At 40.8% G+C, this 19,089-nt stretch overlaps 1 protein-coding gene across 2 annotated transcripts in view; it reads right to left on the bottom strand.

Annotated features, from left to right (window-relative positions):
• Positions 1-19,089, bottom strand: part of mettl24 (methyltransferase like 24) — a 34,029-nt gene that overhangs the window by 4,043 nt on the left and 10,897 nt on the right. Inside the window, exons 2-5 of one of the 2 annotated variants that reach the window (XM_070925943.1) lie at positions 17,012-17,024; positions 11,495-11,593; positions 6,900-7,033; positions 1,963-2,188 (exon numbers count right to left, since the gene is read on the bottom strand). In XM_070925943.1, coding sequence (XP_070782044.1) covers positions 1,963-2,188; positions 6,900-7,033; positions 11,495-11,593; positions 17,012-17,024 — 472 coding nt within the window. The remainder of the gene's footprint in view (positions 1-1,962; positions 2,189-6,899; positions 7,034-11,494; positions 11,594-17,011; positions 17,025-19,089) is intronic. The other variant, XM_070925942.1, reaches the window with a different exon arrangement.

The raw sequence follows: 19,089 nt of genomic DNA, 5'->3' as shown, positions 1-19,089 counted from the left end.
TTTGCATATGTTAGTATTTTAGCTAATCTAATATGGTTAACATGGTAAACTGTTAAACATCAGTGTGTTAGAATTGTCATTGTAAGCATGTTAGCATGCTGATATTAGCATTAAGCTCAAAAGTACAGCCGCACAAAGGTGCAAGCGTGGCTGTAGACTCTTAGTCTTGTTAATTTGATTCCAATAAAACACCCTAATTAGTGTCAAATGATTGGCTACACCAAGAAAGCAGACAAAGGGGTCTCCTATGTAGAAATCCAAAGATTTAAATTGGGTAACCACAGCAACATGTATGCAGATGAGTGCAGGATTAGCCATTCACTCAGAAAATGAAAAGGTTGTTAGATAGAAGTATCATATATAAGTATGGTAGTACTGCTGGGCAATGCTGCTGCTGCTGCTTGCTCCTCCGGCACACTATGTACTCACGTTAAACCCTCATTACAAGGATGCGTGCGTGGCTCTGCATTTAAAACAGGTGGATACTGTCATCTATGAAACTGTATGGTGTACAAGCCCACCCACTTGAACACATACAACGCCAACATTTATTTGTCCATACCTTGTCACACACTGAGAACATCTTCATATCTTTCCCTTGTTTGAGCCAGTCTGCTTAGCTTTTGGCTCCACAAAAGGAATGATCAACTTTAGCTAGGGCAACGCATCTCTGAGCAGCAGCATAATGGGGCTCCATGAGTTTCTATTGACACCGTCCTCAGAACAAAGTGTCTGCTTGACATACAAGACATCTCCTTATTTGAGAGACAGTTTGCCATGAAATGTTATTTTGTTTGTTCAGTCCAGTACTTTACAATTGTGGGTTACATTGCAGCTACTAAGGGGCTGCTAGCAGGGCTTTTACCTTTTCGTTAGCTCAACCTAATTCATTCATCTTTTTTTCAACCTGTCCATATATAAACCGTTAAATCAAAGCAAATCTAAATCAGCTTCTGGAGCCCCATTATGGAAAGAGTTTGTCATCTGGGGAGCATGAATGTGTTAGATTTCGTGACAGTCTGCCCATTAGATTTTGATGTTGTTGCAAGTTTTGACCTGGTGGTGGTGCAAGACAAAAGGTCACAGGTCACCAAAAACCTTAGAATCAAAACTCTGGGGACAATAAATATCCACAATGAATTTGAAGCCCCTTTGGGTAAAATCTGATAATTCCTTAGTTTGGTAACTCCAAGAGTATCAACAAAGGAAGACAGCAGTGCACACAGATATCCCAAACAACAGCACATAACCTAAACCAATTTATTTCACTAGAATTTACTTTTTATACCATCAGAATATTCAGCAAGATACTAGAATCACATAAAGAGGGGCTTTAATGGAATCCAGTCGTTCATTTAGCAGACTATGAATGCACTGTCTGTAATCTATATGTATTTGTAACTACTCAAGTTTCTCTCTCATTGGCATGAGAAGAGAAAAGAGCCTGACTGTCATTCATCTGTGATTTGATTACCTATGTAAGAGAATCTTGGCTCCTTTGACCTTGAATTATCATTCAGCCTGTTCCTAAACATGCATGTTCACTGAATCTTTAACTGTGTTTATTAGTATGCATGCTATCAGCGGGCTTGGTGTGTGCATATATGATTGATCTTGTATGCAGATCCCTATCTGATGAGGTGGAACAAAATCTCTGGGGGGCTTTGAAGAGGTAATATTCAGCATGATAATATTTAAAGGAGGAAAATAAAATTATATATGGGAGTTTATCCACCTGGAGACAGATACAGACAACAGAGGAATGAATCATGATGAGCTCCATTATGTTGGGGTGCACAGGAAGAGGCCTGTGTTTGCATGCATGCAGCATATAAGTGAATCCTCTAGCTAACACAGAAAGAAAAATCACTTTCATACAATTCCAGGTGATTTTATTATAGCAGAATCCTTCATAAATTTATATTATAGCTAGAGACCATGTCGTATACATCCCCCTCTTACCTGTCTGTGTCCAAAGTCATTAAGGATGGTGGCCAGTTTCTTGGTGTTGGCGTACTGACGCTGGGCGACAATGGCCGGGTTGGGATCCCTCCAGTCTACAGAGAGGCGATGAAGCCACATTTCAGCCTGCTGCAGGTGAGGCTGCTTCACACTGGGATCAAAGCAGTGGACCTCACATCCTGCCCTTGCAAGAGAATGCTCCAGGGACCGATCATCTACGCCCAACCTGCAGCCCGCACAGCACAAAGCAATCAGGTTGAGTATGCCAGAGATAAGGCTGGGTATTGAACCTCAATACTTTCTTGATACAAGCCAAAATATGTTCATAGTAATTGTGTCATTAGTTTTACAGGTATTTGGTCATGAACCAAATATCAGACTAAAGGTTTGACCTCATGGTGGCGCTAGATGAAAAGATAAGGGATTCTTACATTTCGTCCTGAGGGGGACATTATTGTCTGTTGAGGAAAAGTCAAGGGATTACCAAAGTCATTAAGATTCATCGTCTGGGGACCATGAATTTATGTACAAAATGTTATGGCAATCCTTGTAGTAGATAGATATTTCACTGGTTAAGTGAAAACTTTGAAAGAACTTTGACAGAAAATGAGGTATCGTATCACCACATGTATTGACATTTTTCAAACAATACCAAGCCTTCACAGAATTGGATGGATGGATGGATGTAACTTTATAACTTCAATACATCTTTACCGGATTCATTCTGAGACATTTCTACAGCTAAAAATGATATCTGCTGCTTTTTACTGTAGGTCAGATTTCACGGGAAATCTAATGAATGGTTCATCAACTCAAAATACAGCCATCGACTTTCCCGTCAGGCTATCACTTGATAGCACCAAGGGCAATTGCTTACAAGCACAAAACAGGATGAGTGCTTCCTGTTTTATTCCAATGCAAACTGAGCTAAAACTTTTGATCAAAGACCCAAAGATCTTATTTGTGACACGAAGCAACAGGCGACACAAGTGGTGTTAATGTTGAGGGACATCAACACAAGTTATCACAAATGTCTCATAATATTCTCATAATAAAAATATCACACAGATACAGAGATACAGACGAGCTACATATCAAACTCCACACTGTTACTGTGATCCTGACTTGACCTGCCCACTTAAAAGTAAAAAAATCAATAATAAAACAACCAAGAGGAGAATAGAAGGTGTTTTGCCTGGAGGTACCTGTTAGCTCTTTTGTTTCATGTTGCTCTTTTGTTCTCCTCCTCTAACTTTCCTTCTCAAGTGATCTGCTTCTCCACTATGAAATATGATGTGTAACTCTAAGTAGACAGACACATTTGCCTGTATTTCTCTCTCTTTCATGCTTCTCCCTCACTTTCCCAGTCCCTCTCTCACTGCTATTCTCTCTGTATCCCACCTCTCCCGTCCCTAATTCTGCAATTTTCTCCTTTTCTTCCTTTCTCAGTCGCTGTCTGCACATTCCCTCGTGTCTTATTTGTGCTGCGGCTGTATTCTGTAATTGCAGCAGAGGGAGTACATTTCACAGTACACGTCTTTTACAGATGAGGCACCGGGTCCCCGAACGCATCCCACTCGCAGGGAGATGAGAGATGAGTATATGGGAGAGATTGAGATGCAACTAGATGTCTCTTTTTACCACACTAAATATTTCAAATATTTCATTGAGTGTTTCCCATTCTCTGGAGGGGGACCACACTGATAAAGGAAGGTCTCTACTAGCTTTGACATGTCTTCTTGTCTCATGAAACTAGTGCAGGAGCAGTACCACTCTGTTGACTATAATGTCATGGTAACCAGATGTGAAGATGTGATGGTGTGTGATGAATCTCAAACGCCTCTTGGATTGTAAATCTGATAAACAGAGCCTTCAGTCCGCCTGTCCTGGCACTGAACTATTATGTCAACAGCCTGTCTGGATGTTGTGAACCTCAGAGGCGAGGCTGGTTCACAAACGCTGGGTGGGCTGGGAAACAATCTGCTGTGTGTTTCTTTACCTTTCAAATTCTCCTTTCTACCTTTCTACCTCTGCCCTCTTATTTCTATTCTTGTTGTTTAAAGTACCATGGTGTTATCAAAATATTTCTGTCTCCATGACTGTCTGACTCTCAACCTCCATCCTCGCTCTCCCTTTCTCTTTCTACTGTGCACCTATTCCCCTTCCTTCATCACACATTGCAGCACATTAACATATGCATGATCAATGAGTGGTCAAGTACAGATATGTTTAATTCCCTAGTTGTGCTTTAGCCTACATAAATGCTCTAAATTTGAACAACTGCTACGTGGCCTACAGTCTGCAAGGAAAGTTTTCATGAGCGGACCTCTTTCAGATTCAAGGAACTTTCTGCACTTCTTGGGTAAATTCAAGATCAAGAGGCTCACCTAAATGGAACACAGCTATTTTTAATGTTATTAATTACACCTGTGCTTTTCCTGCAGTCACATGTCAAAATGTCTCTTGTGAAAAGACCTGTTTGGTTACCACAAAGTCATCATAAAACATAAATTATGTTTGTATTTTAGGGCAGTATAAAAAGTTGCCACATATGATCAGCTGTTGTTTTTGTTAAAGCATCTAAATATGTGGTTGCATTTTCTGGATCCCCTAATGTTGTGCTGGTGGACACAAACACACAATATCATTTGGGCTCATTTAAAGACAGAGGTGCACTCTAAGCTAAATGAGATGATACTGGAGCCGCTGTTACCAGTAGCTATGAATATTCCTGTTGTTGCTGCAGCATTGCACATGCCCATTCTAATGGTTAAGTTTCAACGCCTGTTTTGATTGGTCAGAACGTGGGCTGTTTTTTTAAATAATGGATGAGTCATCCTTTCAGACAATCTTTGATTGCAGTAAGCATCCACACTGTTACTGCATCAGGAGAAAAAACAATTTGTGATCAAAAAGACACACTGAGAGATTAAAAAGTATAAGAGGAGGAAGATGGAGGTGGATGAGAGAGAGGTAAGTTTGAGTACGAAGGGTGAAAGGTGGATAATTGGTCTTTCATGTGGAAAAACATCCTGCCACCCCCCACTCCACACCCCCATCCACCATCATGTGACAGACCAATCAGAGAACAGCTGCTCATCCTGCCCAGGCATGACCGTTCACGGCTCGTTAAACAACATGCAAATGAGACGCATCAACCGTACACACATGCACAAAAACACACGAAAAGATTCACACAAGTGTACACACACAAATGTACATACTCAGTAATGCACTGAATTAAACAGCATACACACACTTAATAGTATTGACATTTCTATTAAAGCCAATCTTATGTGCAGCAGTGGACTGTAGGGTTTTGCGAGTCTCCTGTACAGCAGAGCAGAAGTCTCTAGAGAATAAGATATTCAGCATACCTGGCATAGATTCAATAACATGACCAAGAAGTCTATGTGTGTGTGTGTGTATGTGTGTGTACTATGAATGTAGGTCAGATAGGGGACATGGGCAGGAGAAGACCAATTGGCACATACAGAAAAGTGGAACTTCAGAAAGCAGTTTGACTTGATTGACTGTTATAATGGGCTCTTAGGACTTTTCTTTTGTTACTCATGAAGTTTCTGTTTTTCATAGAATTTCATTTTTTAGATTGACTCACTGTTATTGCATTAACCAGAGTTGAGGGGCGACTTAGCATGAATTGAATTCATTCCAGAAGTCTTAGGGGATCAGTTAGACGGAAGGAAAAAATGATAACGCAGCTTTCATTGACTTGTAAAATCAGAGCTGTGAGTCACACTTTCCCAAGCAGATATTTAGGTCAAATGTTAAAATGTTTGCATAAATCACTGAGAGGACTCATGATAACATTCCTTTTATTTCTGGTGCATGTCCATGTAGGCTGTCTGCATGAGTGACTTCCCCTCAGTCAGCCAGAGGATATCAGATATGTTTTCCTCCAATCTCTCCGTTTGACCCCTGACCCCTTCTTCATAGAGAGGCAGGAAGCCAGAAACAGCAGTAACCCCCTTACCCCCCTTCCCTACCGCATCAGTATCTGTGCCCTGCCTGCCTTGATGCCTGCACACCTGTGCTGTCTCTCAACAGTCAAATTAATAAGATCCCTCTCTCCTGCAAAAAAATCCCTTCAGACCTCTGCAGCACCTCAGCACAGTGGAGGCCCAGCGGGGCAGAAACTGGGCTGAGCAGATCCATGACACAAAGCCAACTGGGAGTGATTGACTCTCCAATCTTAAGAAGGTCAAACACCTTGGTGGCCTGGCTGACTCGATTCAAGATTACTTGCCACTCAAGGAGAGGAAGCAGAGGTGGAGTGGATTTAATGTTCCAGGTGGAAGTTGGAGGTACAGTTAAGGCAGAGAGAGGGTTATCTTTACTCTACAGTGTTAGTCAACAAATTAAAAAGAATTGTCAATATCACTCAAAGAAAAAGAAACCAAACTGCTACCTGGCCCAAAAAACGTCAGCTGAATATTTCAACTTTGTCAGAGAAAGACAGATCCTGAATAAGTATAGGCTCAGTGACCAATTAGTCATTGAAACAGGAAGACATAAAAAGACAAGGCTAACAGGGGACTCTTCTTTCTTCTTCTTTGATGAAATAGTGAGAGAAAAATCTGAAATTCTCCTCTTCAAAAATCAAAAATTGTCATGGGTGAAGCGACTACAGCGGCAATTATGACTAGATATATCACAGCCTGTCACTGAACCAGATGCTCTGAATAACTGTCGCATCTGCAGATAAATCACGTATTGTCTGAAAATTAACAATCCTGTTGCTCTGCAGATGCTGTCTGACAGCTAGTGTACAGACTAGATTATTTTTGTTAAAGTGATAACAATTAGGATTAGATTTATGTTAGAATAAAGGTTAATGTTTGACATGTGGTGGTGAGGGTAAAGATTTGATTAATGTATTCAGTGGAAGATGTAAGTGAGTGTTTGCCTGTACGCACCCAAAAGAGTAAACCCTGCAGCGTTTGCTTTGTATTCTGTGGGTCAGGCTGTACTTGGGGTCCAGACACGCAGCCCAGCCACCCTTGTTCTCCTCCTGAGTAGATTCCTCACCGGCCCACGATGCACACAACACCTGGGACACATAAAAACATGCACATATTATAACAGCCATTTCTGATATTGAGGACCAGAGCTTCTTGTCAAGGTTATGTTACATTCACTGGCTCAAACTGGGAGACCTGTATTGAAAATATAATGTACAATCTGAACAAAACAAGCACTACATTGGGAAACGAACGGTATTTCCATGAGAGGAATGAGTTTTATTGACTTTTGACTGTCTGTTGTGTTAACATAATACGTCTGTTCTCAGAGAGCTAGAGAGCATCTTAGGTCATGCCTTAAACCACGAGGATAGAGCCCGGTGACAAAGCAAATATTACTAAGAAAATGTAAACTGTGAACATTCTGTATATAGTGAACAGTCAAGGCTACATATGTGGCATGTATGAGTCCTTTACTGTACGTATATATGATGTGTATTTTGGAGTGTATATGAAGTTGAACCAGGCATGAATAGGACCGCAGAGTTTGTGTTCTTAAGCTTTAGACATTTTTTTTCTCTGGCTAGTTGGGTGTTGAGTGTGTGTGAGTGCATTTGTCTTCCACAGCATTAGTCTAACCAGGTATCAAACGGGTGGGTTTAGTCACATGGGACAATAAATCGAGTGCCAGGGAGTTTAAACAATCCCACCAGCAGTTGAAAGTCAACAGCTGCAGCTTGACTGACACTTTCTGAACCGTCCTGATGTAATTAACATCTTTTTCTCAAAATATTTTAACACAAATGCTACAAATCACATTGATCTACGACATGCATACTATTCATCATGATGCACAGCTGCGGCTGATGCATCAGCAGCACTGCCAAGTCTCTCAGAGAGTAGAGTGTGAAAATTGGGGAATGAAAGAAAGACAAGAAAGGAGGAGATTGATGTATTCCTTCTTTACATACTTTATATGCTGTCCACACACTTACAAGGAGAGAAAACGATATATATATGTATGTATATAATGTAACAGGCAAATTGTTTGTGATATGTCCAGTAATAAATATTGATTTAAATCTTTATAATTGAACACACAGACATGGGTTATTTTATGTGTATAGATGATGCCTTGCTCACAAAACTACTGTTACTTGAGAAAGTGGCTACAATGTGTCCATGTTCCTTAATCCTAACTTAATCTTCAATGAATGAATGAAAAATGCCTTGAATTTTCCAGTATGTCTCAGCTTTGAAACTGCATGCTCAACTCTGCTGCTGCTCACCCACAACCTGCAACATGTTTAGTGTTTATGTGAGTTTCCATATGTTTATATAAAGCATGTGCCTGCATAAACTGTGCACATACACTAAACAAGTGTATCAGCAGTTTTTCAAGTGACTAAGCTTTAGCACAGGAGCTGCTGCTTAAATGTTTGCTGCCTGGTTTCTTTAAGCTCCATCTGCTGCAGAGATTCAGTTTGCAGAGGAAGGAACAATATTGGTTCAGACATGATGATATGAAACACAAATGTGTGACTCTACTGTACACCATTCAAGTGTAAACAAGATAGCATGTGTCTGTGTGTGTGTGTGTGTGTGTGTGTGTGTGTGTGTGTGTGTGTGTGTGTTTGTGTGTGTGTTCTTGTATTGTCCACTGTGTATTATTTAGTCTAAAACGTATAGCTCACAGTGTTCACTCAGGTTAATTGAAATGAAGCCTGAGGGAAATGTTTTACTGCCATGTAAATGTGAAATAAAAGCACTGAAGAATGGAGAAATGAGAAGTGCTTTCCAAAAGTATGCTGTTGTCAGGGAACGATGAACGCTGTGTCCCATCCTATTATAAAACCAAGTTTATTGTTACTTAAAATTGACATTTGAAATAGTTCATTATTTATGTTTTCATTCTCAGACCAACACCAGGGTTCCATTGTAAAGTGTGTTAGATGTACAGCTTCAAAAGAACCTCTGAGGCATGGTTTCCTTGCTGTGGTCTTTTCAATAAATCATCCATCCATTCATTTTCTGCTGCTTATCCAGATCTGGGTCGCAGTGGCAGCAGGCTAAACAAGGTAGTCCAGACATCCCTCCCCCCCAGCAAAGATCTCAAGACAAATGAGATATGCAGTCTCTCCAGTGTGTTCTGTGTCTACCCAGGTCTCAGACCGGATGTAACCTCCAGAGAAGGCATCCTGATCAGATGCCAGAACCACTTCATCTCCCTCCTTTCGACAAGAAGGAGCAGCAGCTCCCTGGAGCTCCCTCCGGATGTCTGAGTTCCTTACCATGGTGTTTGATATGGCCAATCCATCACTAGCACAGTCCAATAACAAACACCATTCAGATTCAGATTGAAAGCTGGATACTCCAAAATGCTCTTTGGCACATAAGCACGAGCAACAGTCAGAGTTTTCCTCTCAGCACTGTACTTTGACTTGCAGTTGCTGTTTCATGTCATGATGCCAGACCAGGATCAGAACTCATGTCAGTGGAGTGGGCAGATTCAACGGTCTGGACCCAGGCAATGGAGAGACAGTTGTAGCAGAATTTGAGGGTGTCGTTAGCCCTTAAATGAATTTGTAACAGCCTCCGTTGTGCTGTTGTCATTGTTAATGTGTTCCAGCTGAAAGCATTCACCTGCACACAATGAGCAGTGAAATGCAAATTCACTCTTGATTATTTTGCCATTTCACATCTGCAGACTTGAACTGCCGACTGCTGCGCACAGTTTCACTGAATACTGAGCTGTAAAAACTGACCTGAAAGAATGTTTTCATTGAGCATACATCATAATGAATGAACAGTAACTACTCATTGTTGTTAAGCTAATCAGAGCAAACTATCCTACAGTACATTCCATGCTGGAAACACTTCCTCTTATCTGTGTGTGTGCTGGTGCATGCATGCATGCAAGATACACTGACTGCTATTGATTGGACAGTTGTGTCGCAGGCCATCCCTCTGAGTAACAGCTCCACCAGGCACCGTGTCAGTCAGCATTACAGCTGAGGATGCTGCTATGCGCCCTCCAACTCCCTCCACCCTTGCCTGTCACTGTGTATGATGGACAGTTCCCTTCACCAGCTTCCCACAAACACACACTTACGCACATACTCAATCTCTTTCTCTCTGTTCTTGTCCTTGTCTCTTTCTTTTACACACACAAATACACACAAGTGGCTGCACAGACGTGTACGCACACACATCCCGGGGCTTATTCATTATGAGCTGAATGTCTGCTTTGTGAAAGATATAGAATGAGTGCTTAGTCATTTGGAGTGGGGTAGTCTGTGTTCTCACTATATTGTGTGAGGGAAAAAGATAAGTTGCTGATTTATCCCAAAGCCAGTTTCATTAAAATAAAAACGCTAGCACATGTAATCCAAAAAATGTCCTTCTATGTTTTGGACAGTGAAAATGAAACTGTGTCTTTGCATTACCTCCACAATAAGGACAAGGGGTGCAGAATTTCAGGCTTTCTCTATCCCTCGATATTTCTTAAATTATGATGCTGAACGTCTTAATCGATTTGTAGTAATTTATTACTGACATAAACCAACAAACAAACCACAACATCTCATTGATTAAGTATGAATAGAGCGGCTGTGAGTTCCATCTGTATGGTAATCAATAGAGTAATGAATTATGTGTGTGCTGTCGAGCAAGACGTACTCTCTGGCTGAGCTGAATGTGAAAGAGGTGCCAGTGTAGCTCAGTCATGGGCTCCCTCCATAACAAAGACCTGTCAAAATAATGCACTTCCTGGTCTTCAATAGCAACAACTTCTCCAATTATCTGTCTTCAAACTACCGTCTTAATGCTACATTCATGAAGTTAATCTTTAGTTAAAACAGTAGGTGCAAGTTTAAGATGTTGTGCTCCCTGATGGGACATAGCTTGCAGCAAAGCATCAAGTAGAGCCAATACCACAAATCAGAAAATACAGGAAAAACATAAAAGATACCACATTAACAGTGGAACAAGGTAAAAACTGAGCAACCAGGGACTCGTAGGACAAGAATCGAGTCATTAAGATTAGCTGAATTTGTAGCTCTAAAAACAATGCCTTTGTACCCTGTGAAGACATGTTCAGCAGAGTAAACTGTGCCAAGAAACCAACAATCCTGTTTTCTGTTTCACGCTTTTATGATACTGTTGAATCTTCATATCTGCTCTGCAAATCTTCAAATCAGACTGTGCTGTACTCATTCGTCGTACTGTATTTAGGCTGTCAGCATTCTCTTTTAAACGCTCCCCAGATGACATAGAGTTGCAGTTATATCAGAAGTAATAGTTCAACATTTTGGGAAATAAACGTATTTGATATCAATCTCATGTCTGTCCATAAAGTATGTAGAAAGAGCCAGGAGGCAAAAAATACCATACAGTATTTGAGGAAATGCATTTACTGCCATCACTACAAATGACTTTACTTTTAATATTGTACATGGTCCCTTACAATGCATGAAATAAAATAAATAAATCAAATTTTATACGACAGGAATTTACTTTAAAGAGTAAGAATTCAAACAATGATTACTCACTTGTGGTGTTGTGATGTAGTTGAGGAACCTTTTAGCTTCATCCTCCAGAGAATGACTCTCACTGGCCCAGGGCTCCAAGTCTATGTGCCACCGAGGAGTCTGTTGTGGGACACACACACGCACACACACACACACACACACACACACACACACACACACACACACACACACACACACACACACACACACACACACAATGACAATTAACTAACATCAAAGTAGGCCACTCAAAAGAAATCCAGTGCAAGGACAACAACAAAGGGAGCTTTATTCTGTCAGGTATTACAACCCACTTGTGTATAGCCACTGATGGAAATGGAACTAGGTCACAATGTGCTCAGTGGAGGAATTCTTTTCCCACCTGTGTGTTAGTGACAAATAAACTGCTAAAGTTTATTTCAACTGTTATTTTAGTAAAATGGGGGCTGATATTTATTCTGAAGCATTCTGCGCTGCAAAATGCAGATGAAAAATCTACTGAAGAAAGTCCAGCCATGTCTGACAGTGGAAGAATAAAACCTCAGGCTTCACCATCAGTTGGCTGCAGCAGCACGGAGCTGCTGTGTGATCGCATTCCTGAAACCTGGCAGAGCTCTGTCTTACAGCCTGCTGCATTTCTACAGGAATGTGTCTGCTTTTGATTAGAGGAGAGGCAGTGAGATGGAGAATAAAATCAGGAGAGAAAAGAAAAAGAGGGACCAAACTGTGATGATGCATTTCCTGGTTGCACAATCATTTCTTGAGTCAAACACCATGGCCAAGTGTTCATTAGCAGATCTGGTACAAACTATCCTGGGTGATTTCACGAGAGAGCGCTTCCCTGCCCCGGACGCACCAGCCTTCATCTGTATGGTCTGTTTTCAAATATTCCATGGTTATGCGCAGATAAATTTTGGCTTAGCTAACAAGATCATGTTTGGGGTTGTTCAATGCTGTGGGCACATCTGGTGAACAGTCTGTGAAGGGCACTATGGTGACATCAGGTCTGTTTAGGAAAATAACCATGTGTTGGAATTCACTCCCATGTTTCCATGCCTCTCTTTCTTTCTCTCTCTGCTCATGGTTATGCCCTCCAGTTTAACTTTGTGATTGCAGACTCAACACAATGGGCTCCATTGCTCAGACACTTTGATTTACAATCACACTGTTCATTTCAACAAAAGCGGTTTTGTCAGTTTTGCCATAAAACTGGAGGCTGTGGTCTTTGATAACTGAGTTTGTGTATAGGTCAACTCATATTTCCATTAGTGTAACAAGCCAGTGCCAGGCCAGAAAACGCTACCAAAACATCATACATACACAGGCATCCAAACTTATGAGCCTTTAAATACTTTACATGCATGTTACACACACTTGTGTGCACTTAAATGCACACACATGCATCTGCACTACTACTACTACTGCACTACTACAAATGTATATAGATCTGAAACCACATACACACTCGCATACATAGATGATCTACTATCTATGACAGGGTTGTCATCTCTTCTTCAATGCACAAACACACACTTGTGCACTCACATAGACATACAAACTCATACATATGCACTGTATATGGACATGCACATACACTCACTGCGCTCTGCTAATACATTATCTATGACAGCACCATGTGTGTCATTTCCTCCTCCAGTGATGCTGATCCTGGCCCTGCCAACACAGAGAATCAGCTGTCCCTTTAATGGCTGCAGAGCTGGATCCACATAACACTATTCACTGTTTGGCATTCAGCCTTTAATCGATTTGCGGCGTATCAAAACATCTGAATGCTTGCCGTGGCTCAACTCTTCTCCTCCTCTCTCTCCATCATGTCATCCCTCTGTTTCCGTCTATTTCCTTTTCTCTCGTGGCTCTTACATTCTGCATCCCGTTCTTGTCTCTTCCAGATAATTACCCTGCAGGACAAACGGGATCAAATAAATGTGTACATATTTACATTTATGGCATCATCATTAATGTGCCAAATGGTTGTAATTAAATGTACTTATTTTATAACAAAAAGAGTGATTACTGGATCAGTATTAGGTGTGATGTCTCTGGCTAAGCCTTTGCCCCTCAATTGCTCCATAGAATTTAAATACAGATCTCACAGGAGAAAACTCTCTTGCAAAGGCCAGAGAGAGCAGAAATACCAGTTCCTATCAACACTACTCCAAAAGTAGTGAGGCCAGGAGAGTTTTACAGAAACAGAAAGACTGCATGTCGGTGTAGGAGTCTGTTATTTACATAGACAAATAACATCTACCTTTCTGTATCCCAGGGACTCTGAAAGCTCCCAGAGCTCTCTGTCTCCGAGCTGCCCTTTTCATCTCCTTACCGAGTCCACCCTGCAAAGCTCAGCTATCAGGCCTCATACATCAGCCTGGTACAGGTTGGGACAGGACTACTGATCACAGAGCAGATATCTGGGACAATGGACTCACTGGGAGGAAGCAGTGAAGGGTTGAACAGGAACAGAGAGGGAAAAAGTAGAGAAGGAAAGGCAGAGGACTTTACAGCAGAGAAGAAATGGAAACATTGGCAGATTTTGACAAGGGAGGAGATCCAAGGTTTTTAGTTTTAAATACTTTATTGGAAAGCAGCATTGCCCCGGAGTAGTCAGACTAACTTGTACAACTAAGGTTTTCAAGCCAAGTCTATTTACCTTGTGGGCGGCAATTATTTGCCTCTTCTTGTGAAGTTATTTGTTGAAAAATAAATCCAGCCTTTATCTAACAGCACAATTTTTTTACTGTGCTAAAACTGAGATCCAAAATAGAGATTGTGCGTGTGTCTATGCAAGTATTATACTATACATGCCTATGAGCTCTTACTAACTGCTGAATCATCACTGAGCGGTGATGAGATTAGTGTTAAGCCCCGTGTTCAGTCAAGCAACAACAAGTCATCAGCACCTCAGGGACAGCGGAGGTAAGCAGTGTTAATAACAAACACACAGGACATCACTCAGAACTGTCGAGCCTCAGCTGTTGAGACCTTAATCCCATGACATTAGATATTAAGATAACTACATCCTCAGCATGAACATATGAAATACTGAATGAAGTTGAATTGGCATTTAAAAAAGTGCCAAAAGAAGTGTGTGAGGGCTGAGTGACAATGAAGTGATGAAGCATCAGTTGAATTGAAGGTGCTGAAAAGAAAAGAAAGAGTTGAAAACTCAGTGGAACTTCAAGCACTGAAAGGAGTTGAAATGTCAGTTTAAGTGTAAGTGACGAATTGAGATTGACGGATCAGTTGAAGTTAAAATGCTGAAAGGAGTTGAAGATTCAGTGGCAGCTGAAATTAGTGTCAGTTCAAGTGTATACATGTTGTTGACATTGGGAACTAGAAAAGGCTACATTTCCAAACAAAATTTAGTCAATATGCTGAAAGAAGTTTGAGTCTCTGTGTTTTTGTGTAAGCACTGAGTGAAGTTGAAGTGAAGCGCAAGAATAGGTGATAAATCAAGCTAGAAGGGTCCATTAAAGTGGCAGTCCTGAAAGAAAATAGTGTCAGTTCAAGCAGATGTCAGTTGAAGTGTTGGCTGAAGTATAAGTACAAAAAGCAGTTGGAGTTAATTGTGTATGAACAGTGGAAGTTGTGGAAATTTTGGTTCAAAAGGTAATCCGAAGTGTAAGCATTGCCATGAGTTGAAGTGTCAGTTGAAGCGTGATCACTGAAAGCATGATGAACTGATGAACTCTCAGTTAAAGAAAAAGAGATGATTAATTGAATTCATCTGGAGACAAAGTTAATAGAACTCATTTTACCTCAGGGGAAAGAATTCAACCGAATTGTAGTATTTTATCTTGATACATTCTTGCCTTTAGTTCTCATGTTATTTCTTAGGGATATAAAAAAAAGATGCTTTTTTGATCCCTCTGTTATGGGGCCTTTCTGCATGGCCTGCATGTCTTGATGGAGCCGGGTGTGTTAGTGGATCTGTGCCTCTCAGGCTGGTGTGAGAGAGGTGTGAGCAGCCAGACCAAGCATGAATAATCCCTCGGGAGAAGAGGATGGATGGGTGAACAAGAGATGACTGGATAAAACAAGAGAGGACTGTCTGCCAGAACAATGAAGGCGGGTGAAAATAAAGGAGAAGAGGGGGGAGATGGACTTGAAAACGGACAAACACACAGACGGAGGAAATGTACCTCGCTGTGAAGGAAGAAGAAGAGTTATATACCTGTATATGGATTTACATCAAGAATAAACAAAGCCAACACATATCGATCGATGACAGTGTGGTCAGAGCATCTGAGAGGACACAGCACAATCAGTGCTCGAGTAAACAAATTGTCACTGGTGTATCAAATGTCACGAAGGAGCCTGCCACAGATGAGCTGTGTCTGCCCATTTCAAAACCATAAGGCGACAGAAGGAGTGCTGCCAAGTCAACCCCGTCTGTTGGTAAAGTGCCAAAGTAGCAAAGGAGTATCAGACCTGCTGCTCATCTTTTGTGATTGCTCTCACAGGAGTCCAGATGCCTCCAAAAAATACCACCAAGCTGTGCTGTCGAGAGGTCAAAGCTTTCAGTTCAACAGCGTGTGGAATATTTTTTTATCACCATGGAGTGTCTTGAAGTTAGGAAATATTCTTTGACAGGCTGTATTTTCCCCGACAGCTAGGGTAAAACCTCAACAGTACCTCGGTGCCAAATGAAGGTCAAGACATGTGATAAACAAGTGGGCAGACAGAGGAGTTGTGGTTTAATGAAACAGCTGGTGGCTGATTAACATTAGCCCCCCTCTGATTTCTAGTAGCTGGTGAACCCAGGCGAGAGACCACATCAGAGACTTGTGCTCCACAGGCCTTCGCTAATGCAATTCAGGGAAATATGAAGAAAGATGCTGTGTTTTTTCTGTGATGCTTCCAACTTTGGTGCAATGTAACATTTGCTTTTAAAACAAAACTACTATCATTATATCAAAGACAAAATTCACAGTGTTTTTATTTGGAAATGATTTGAATTCATACTTCTATCAAACATACTTCTTGAACAGTATCAAAACTCACATAATTCTCACAGAACTGCAATGACAGACAGATGTAACATTTATCAGATACTTCACCTGACAGTTAATACTTGATCAAATGTGGTCTCCATAAGGATGTGTATTTACAGGTAAAATGATTTTTAGTTGTTAAAGGTTGAACCAGTGTAGGTCATGTTTTTTTCTTTGTTTAGTCAGTGTTGAGGGCTGTCACTCACTACTCATGCTTACTACAAGTACTCATATTGTGTTTGTTAAACAACCAGCTGCTACTTATGGAAATGTAACTGTATCACTTCCTGTGCATCGGAAGACCTTTCAGTGATATCAATATTTCCAGTGAAAGATGAAAAAAGATACCCAAGGCCACTGACCAGTGCATTGAGGTTAGCCTTCTGAGAAAGTCTTTTCTCACCACCCATGCACCATAATGGATATAGATTCTGTTACTTTATATTTTTCTCACTGTCAACAAATCCCATTAAATGACCGGAGCGAACAATGTGTTTTTCTGTCCTCCAATAGCCTACTGTCTGACTTCCTTTCTATGTCTGTGGCAGTCAGCCTTCCCTACTGAAGATGTAAATCTATAATAAACGGGTCTCAAATACATAGTTTAATTTCTTAAAAAGGCTCAGTATTCTCAGCTAAAACAAGTGAGCACTGTAGTTAGTCCAACAGGGGTAAACAGTGTAAGTCTCTGTCACGGACCCCGTTAATCCACGATACAACCAATGCAGTGAGTTTCCACATCAGGCCCCCGGAAATAAACACCTGTACTAGTAAGGCCCGAGCTTCCTCTGTGTGCTGTTCCTGCTCTGGTCGAGGTAAGTGGCGTGTCCTAAGTTTTAACAGTGTCACTTTGTTTGTTTTAAGTCTATAATATATTCCAGACGGACGTCCCCGTGTGTCTTCCTTTAGAAACGGCTCATACCGGCGTGAATGTCCGCCTGGTGCCGAGCGTTACCCCGTACACACCACAGCTCAGGGCTTGAGTACAGCCATGACACCCTCTCTGTGTCGGCACCGGTTGATTCAATGCATATTTGAATAACTGTGACCAACATTAATACGTGTCTCTGTGTCCCTGCAGAGCAGAAGTTGCCACTGCTGCTTTGCCTGCATTGATAAAGGCCACTCGCTCCAATTGTACTATTTGGTATTTATGTTTATGCCTTGTTTTATTTAACAGCCTTTTGATAGTTTTATTGACATTTTATTGTATTTTAATATTGTTGCGTTTTTATTAGTTTTGCTTTTAATTTGGAGCTTCATTTGAGAGGACTATTAATTTCAGAATATTTGTCTACAATTGTAAATTCGTTCTTTACAGGGGTGTGGGTGTAGTAAGTGGCCCTTTTTCTCATGTTTGCATGCATTCACCCTAAGTTTGCGTTTTTGTATTTTAATTCTGGATTATTTATTGCAGTGCCTGTGAATCGTTTTTTAGTTGGCTGTGACTCCTCTTCAGGCCTACTTATAGTTCCTCCATCTTAAAGATTGTTTACATTCTGTTTTAGTTATTAATGGTCATTTTATAATCCTGGTAGTAGTATTTTAAAACATTTTATTTTGATCTTGGTTAGAGGTGTGTTATTTTAAAATTTTAGTAAATATTTTAATCTGTTTAGAGTCGACTCTCTGATGTAAATTGTGGACTCACCTGTGTTGGTTTTGAGAAGAAGAACTTAAAAACTCAAAGTGTTAATCTTCTCTGGGTAAAAGTCCCATGTTGGCGTTGTTGAGATCTGACATCTAAATTTTAGCCCAGACCTTTTCTTTTCAGACATTTGGGACTATTTTCAGCTGCGGACTGATACACATTTGGCACACTAGAGAGTATTAACAGCAGCAGAATGGTATCCTCTCTCATTAAACTACAGTGCCCATGTTTATCACAATGAAGAAAGATGTTACCCAGTGCAAAGGTGTGGCTAATAGTTCTTAAACAACAATGGAGGTCGATGGAATAAGTTTTATCTGGCTTTGGCGACACAAACAATGCAGTTAGTAGGATCAATTTATTGTTGGTTTTCATGGGATAAGAAAAATACACAATTTCACCATGCTTATTCTTTAAGGATGCTGTACACAAAGTTTGCACAGAAAACGAGTATCCAACAGGTTTGATTTAATGGTCAGATCAGACCATAATAATATCCCTGCTGCATGCTGGTTGTTTAGAACAGCAAAAGTAAAAGCTATCATAGGTGTATGTTATGTAATGCATATTGTTATATCAGTTCGTAAAAGACCAAAAATTAAGAATTATTATATCAAGAGCATAATAAAATGTGTATATTTAAAGAACTGATGCTTATCATGAATGATACGTACGGGATAATAACAAAGCATCAGCCTTACTAAGCTCTATCGTTCCGACTAATCTGGGAGACTGGCTGTCGGATCTAGACCCAGCTGTCTCCACTTCCTGCAGTGTCATCTCTATTCCTCTGGCAGGCCCGGCTCACCGGCCAATCCCAGCTCACTGCCAGAGTACAGTGAGAGACAGAGAGGGTATAACAGAATTAAAGCGGAGGATTACGCTGATCTTTTTTAATAAAGGCAGTAATCTCAGAGGAGTTCGGCCCCAGTCTCAAAGGCAGAGTGATGCTC

This window comes from Enoplosus armatus, chromosome 19 (assembly GCF_043641665.1).
Source record: "Enoplosus armatus isolate fEnoArm2 chromosome 19, fEnoArm2.hap1, whole genome shotgun sequence".
NCBI classification, from domain to species: domain Eukaryota; kingdom Metazoa; phylum Chordata; class Actinopteri; order Centrarchiformes; family Enoplosidae; genus Enoplosus; species Enoplosus armatus.
The sequence above is the reverse complement of the archived record's forward strand: the minus strand, read 5'-3'. Positions and strand labels throughout refer to the sequence as shown.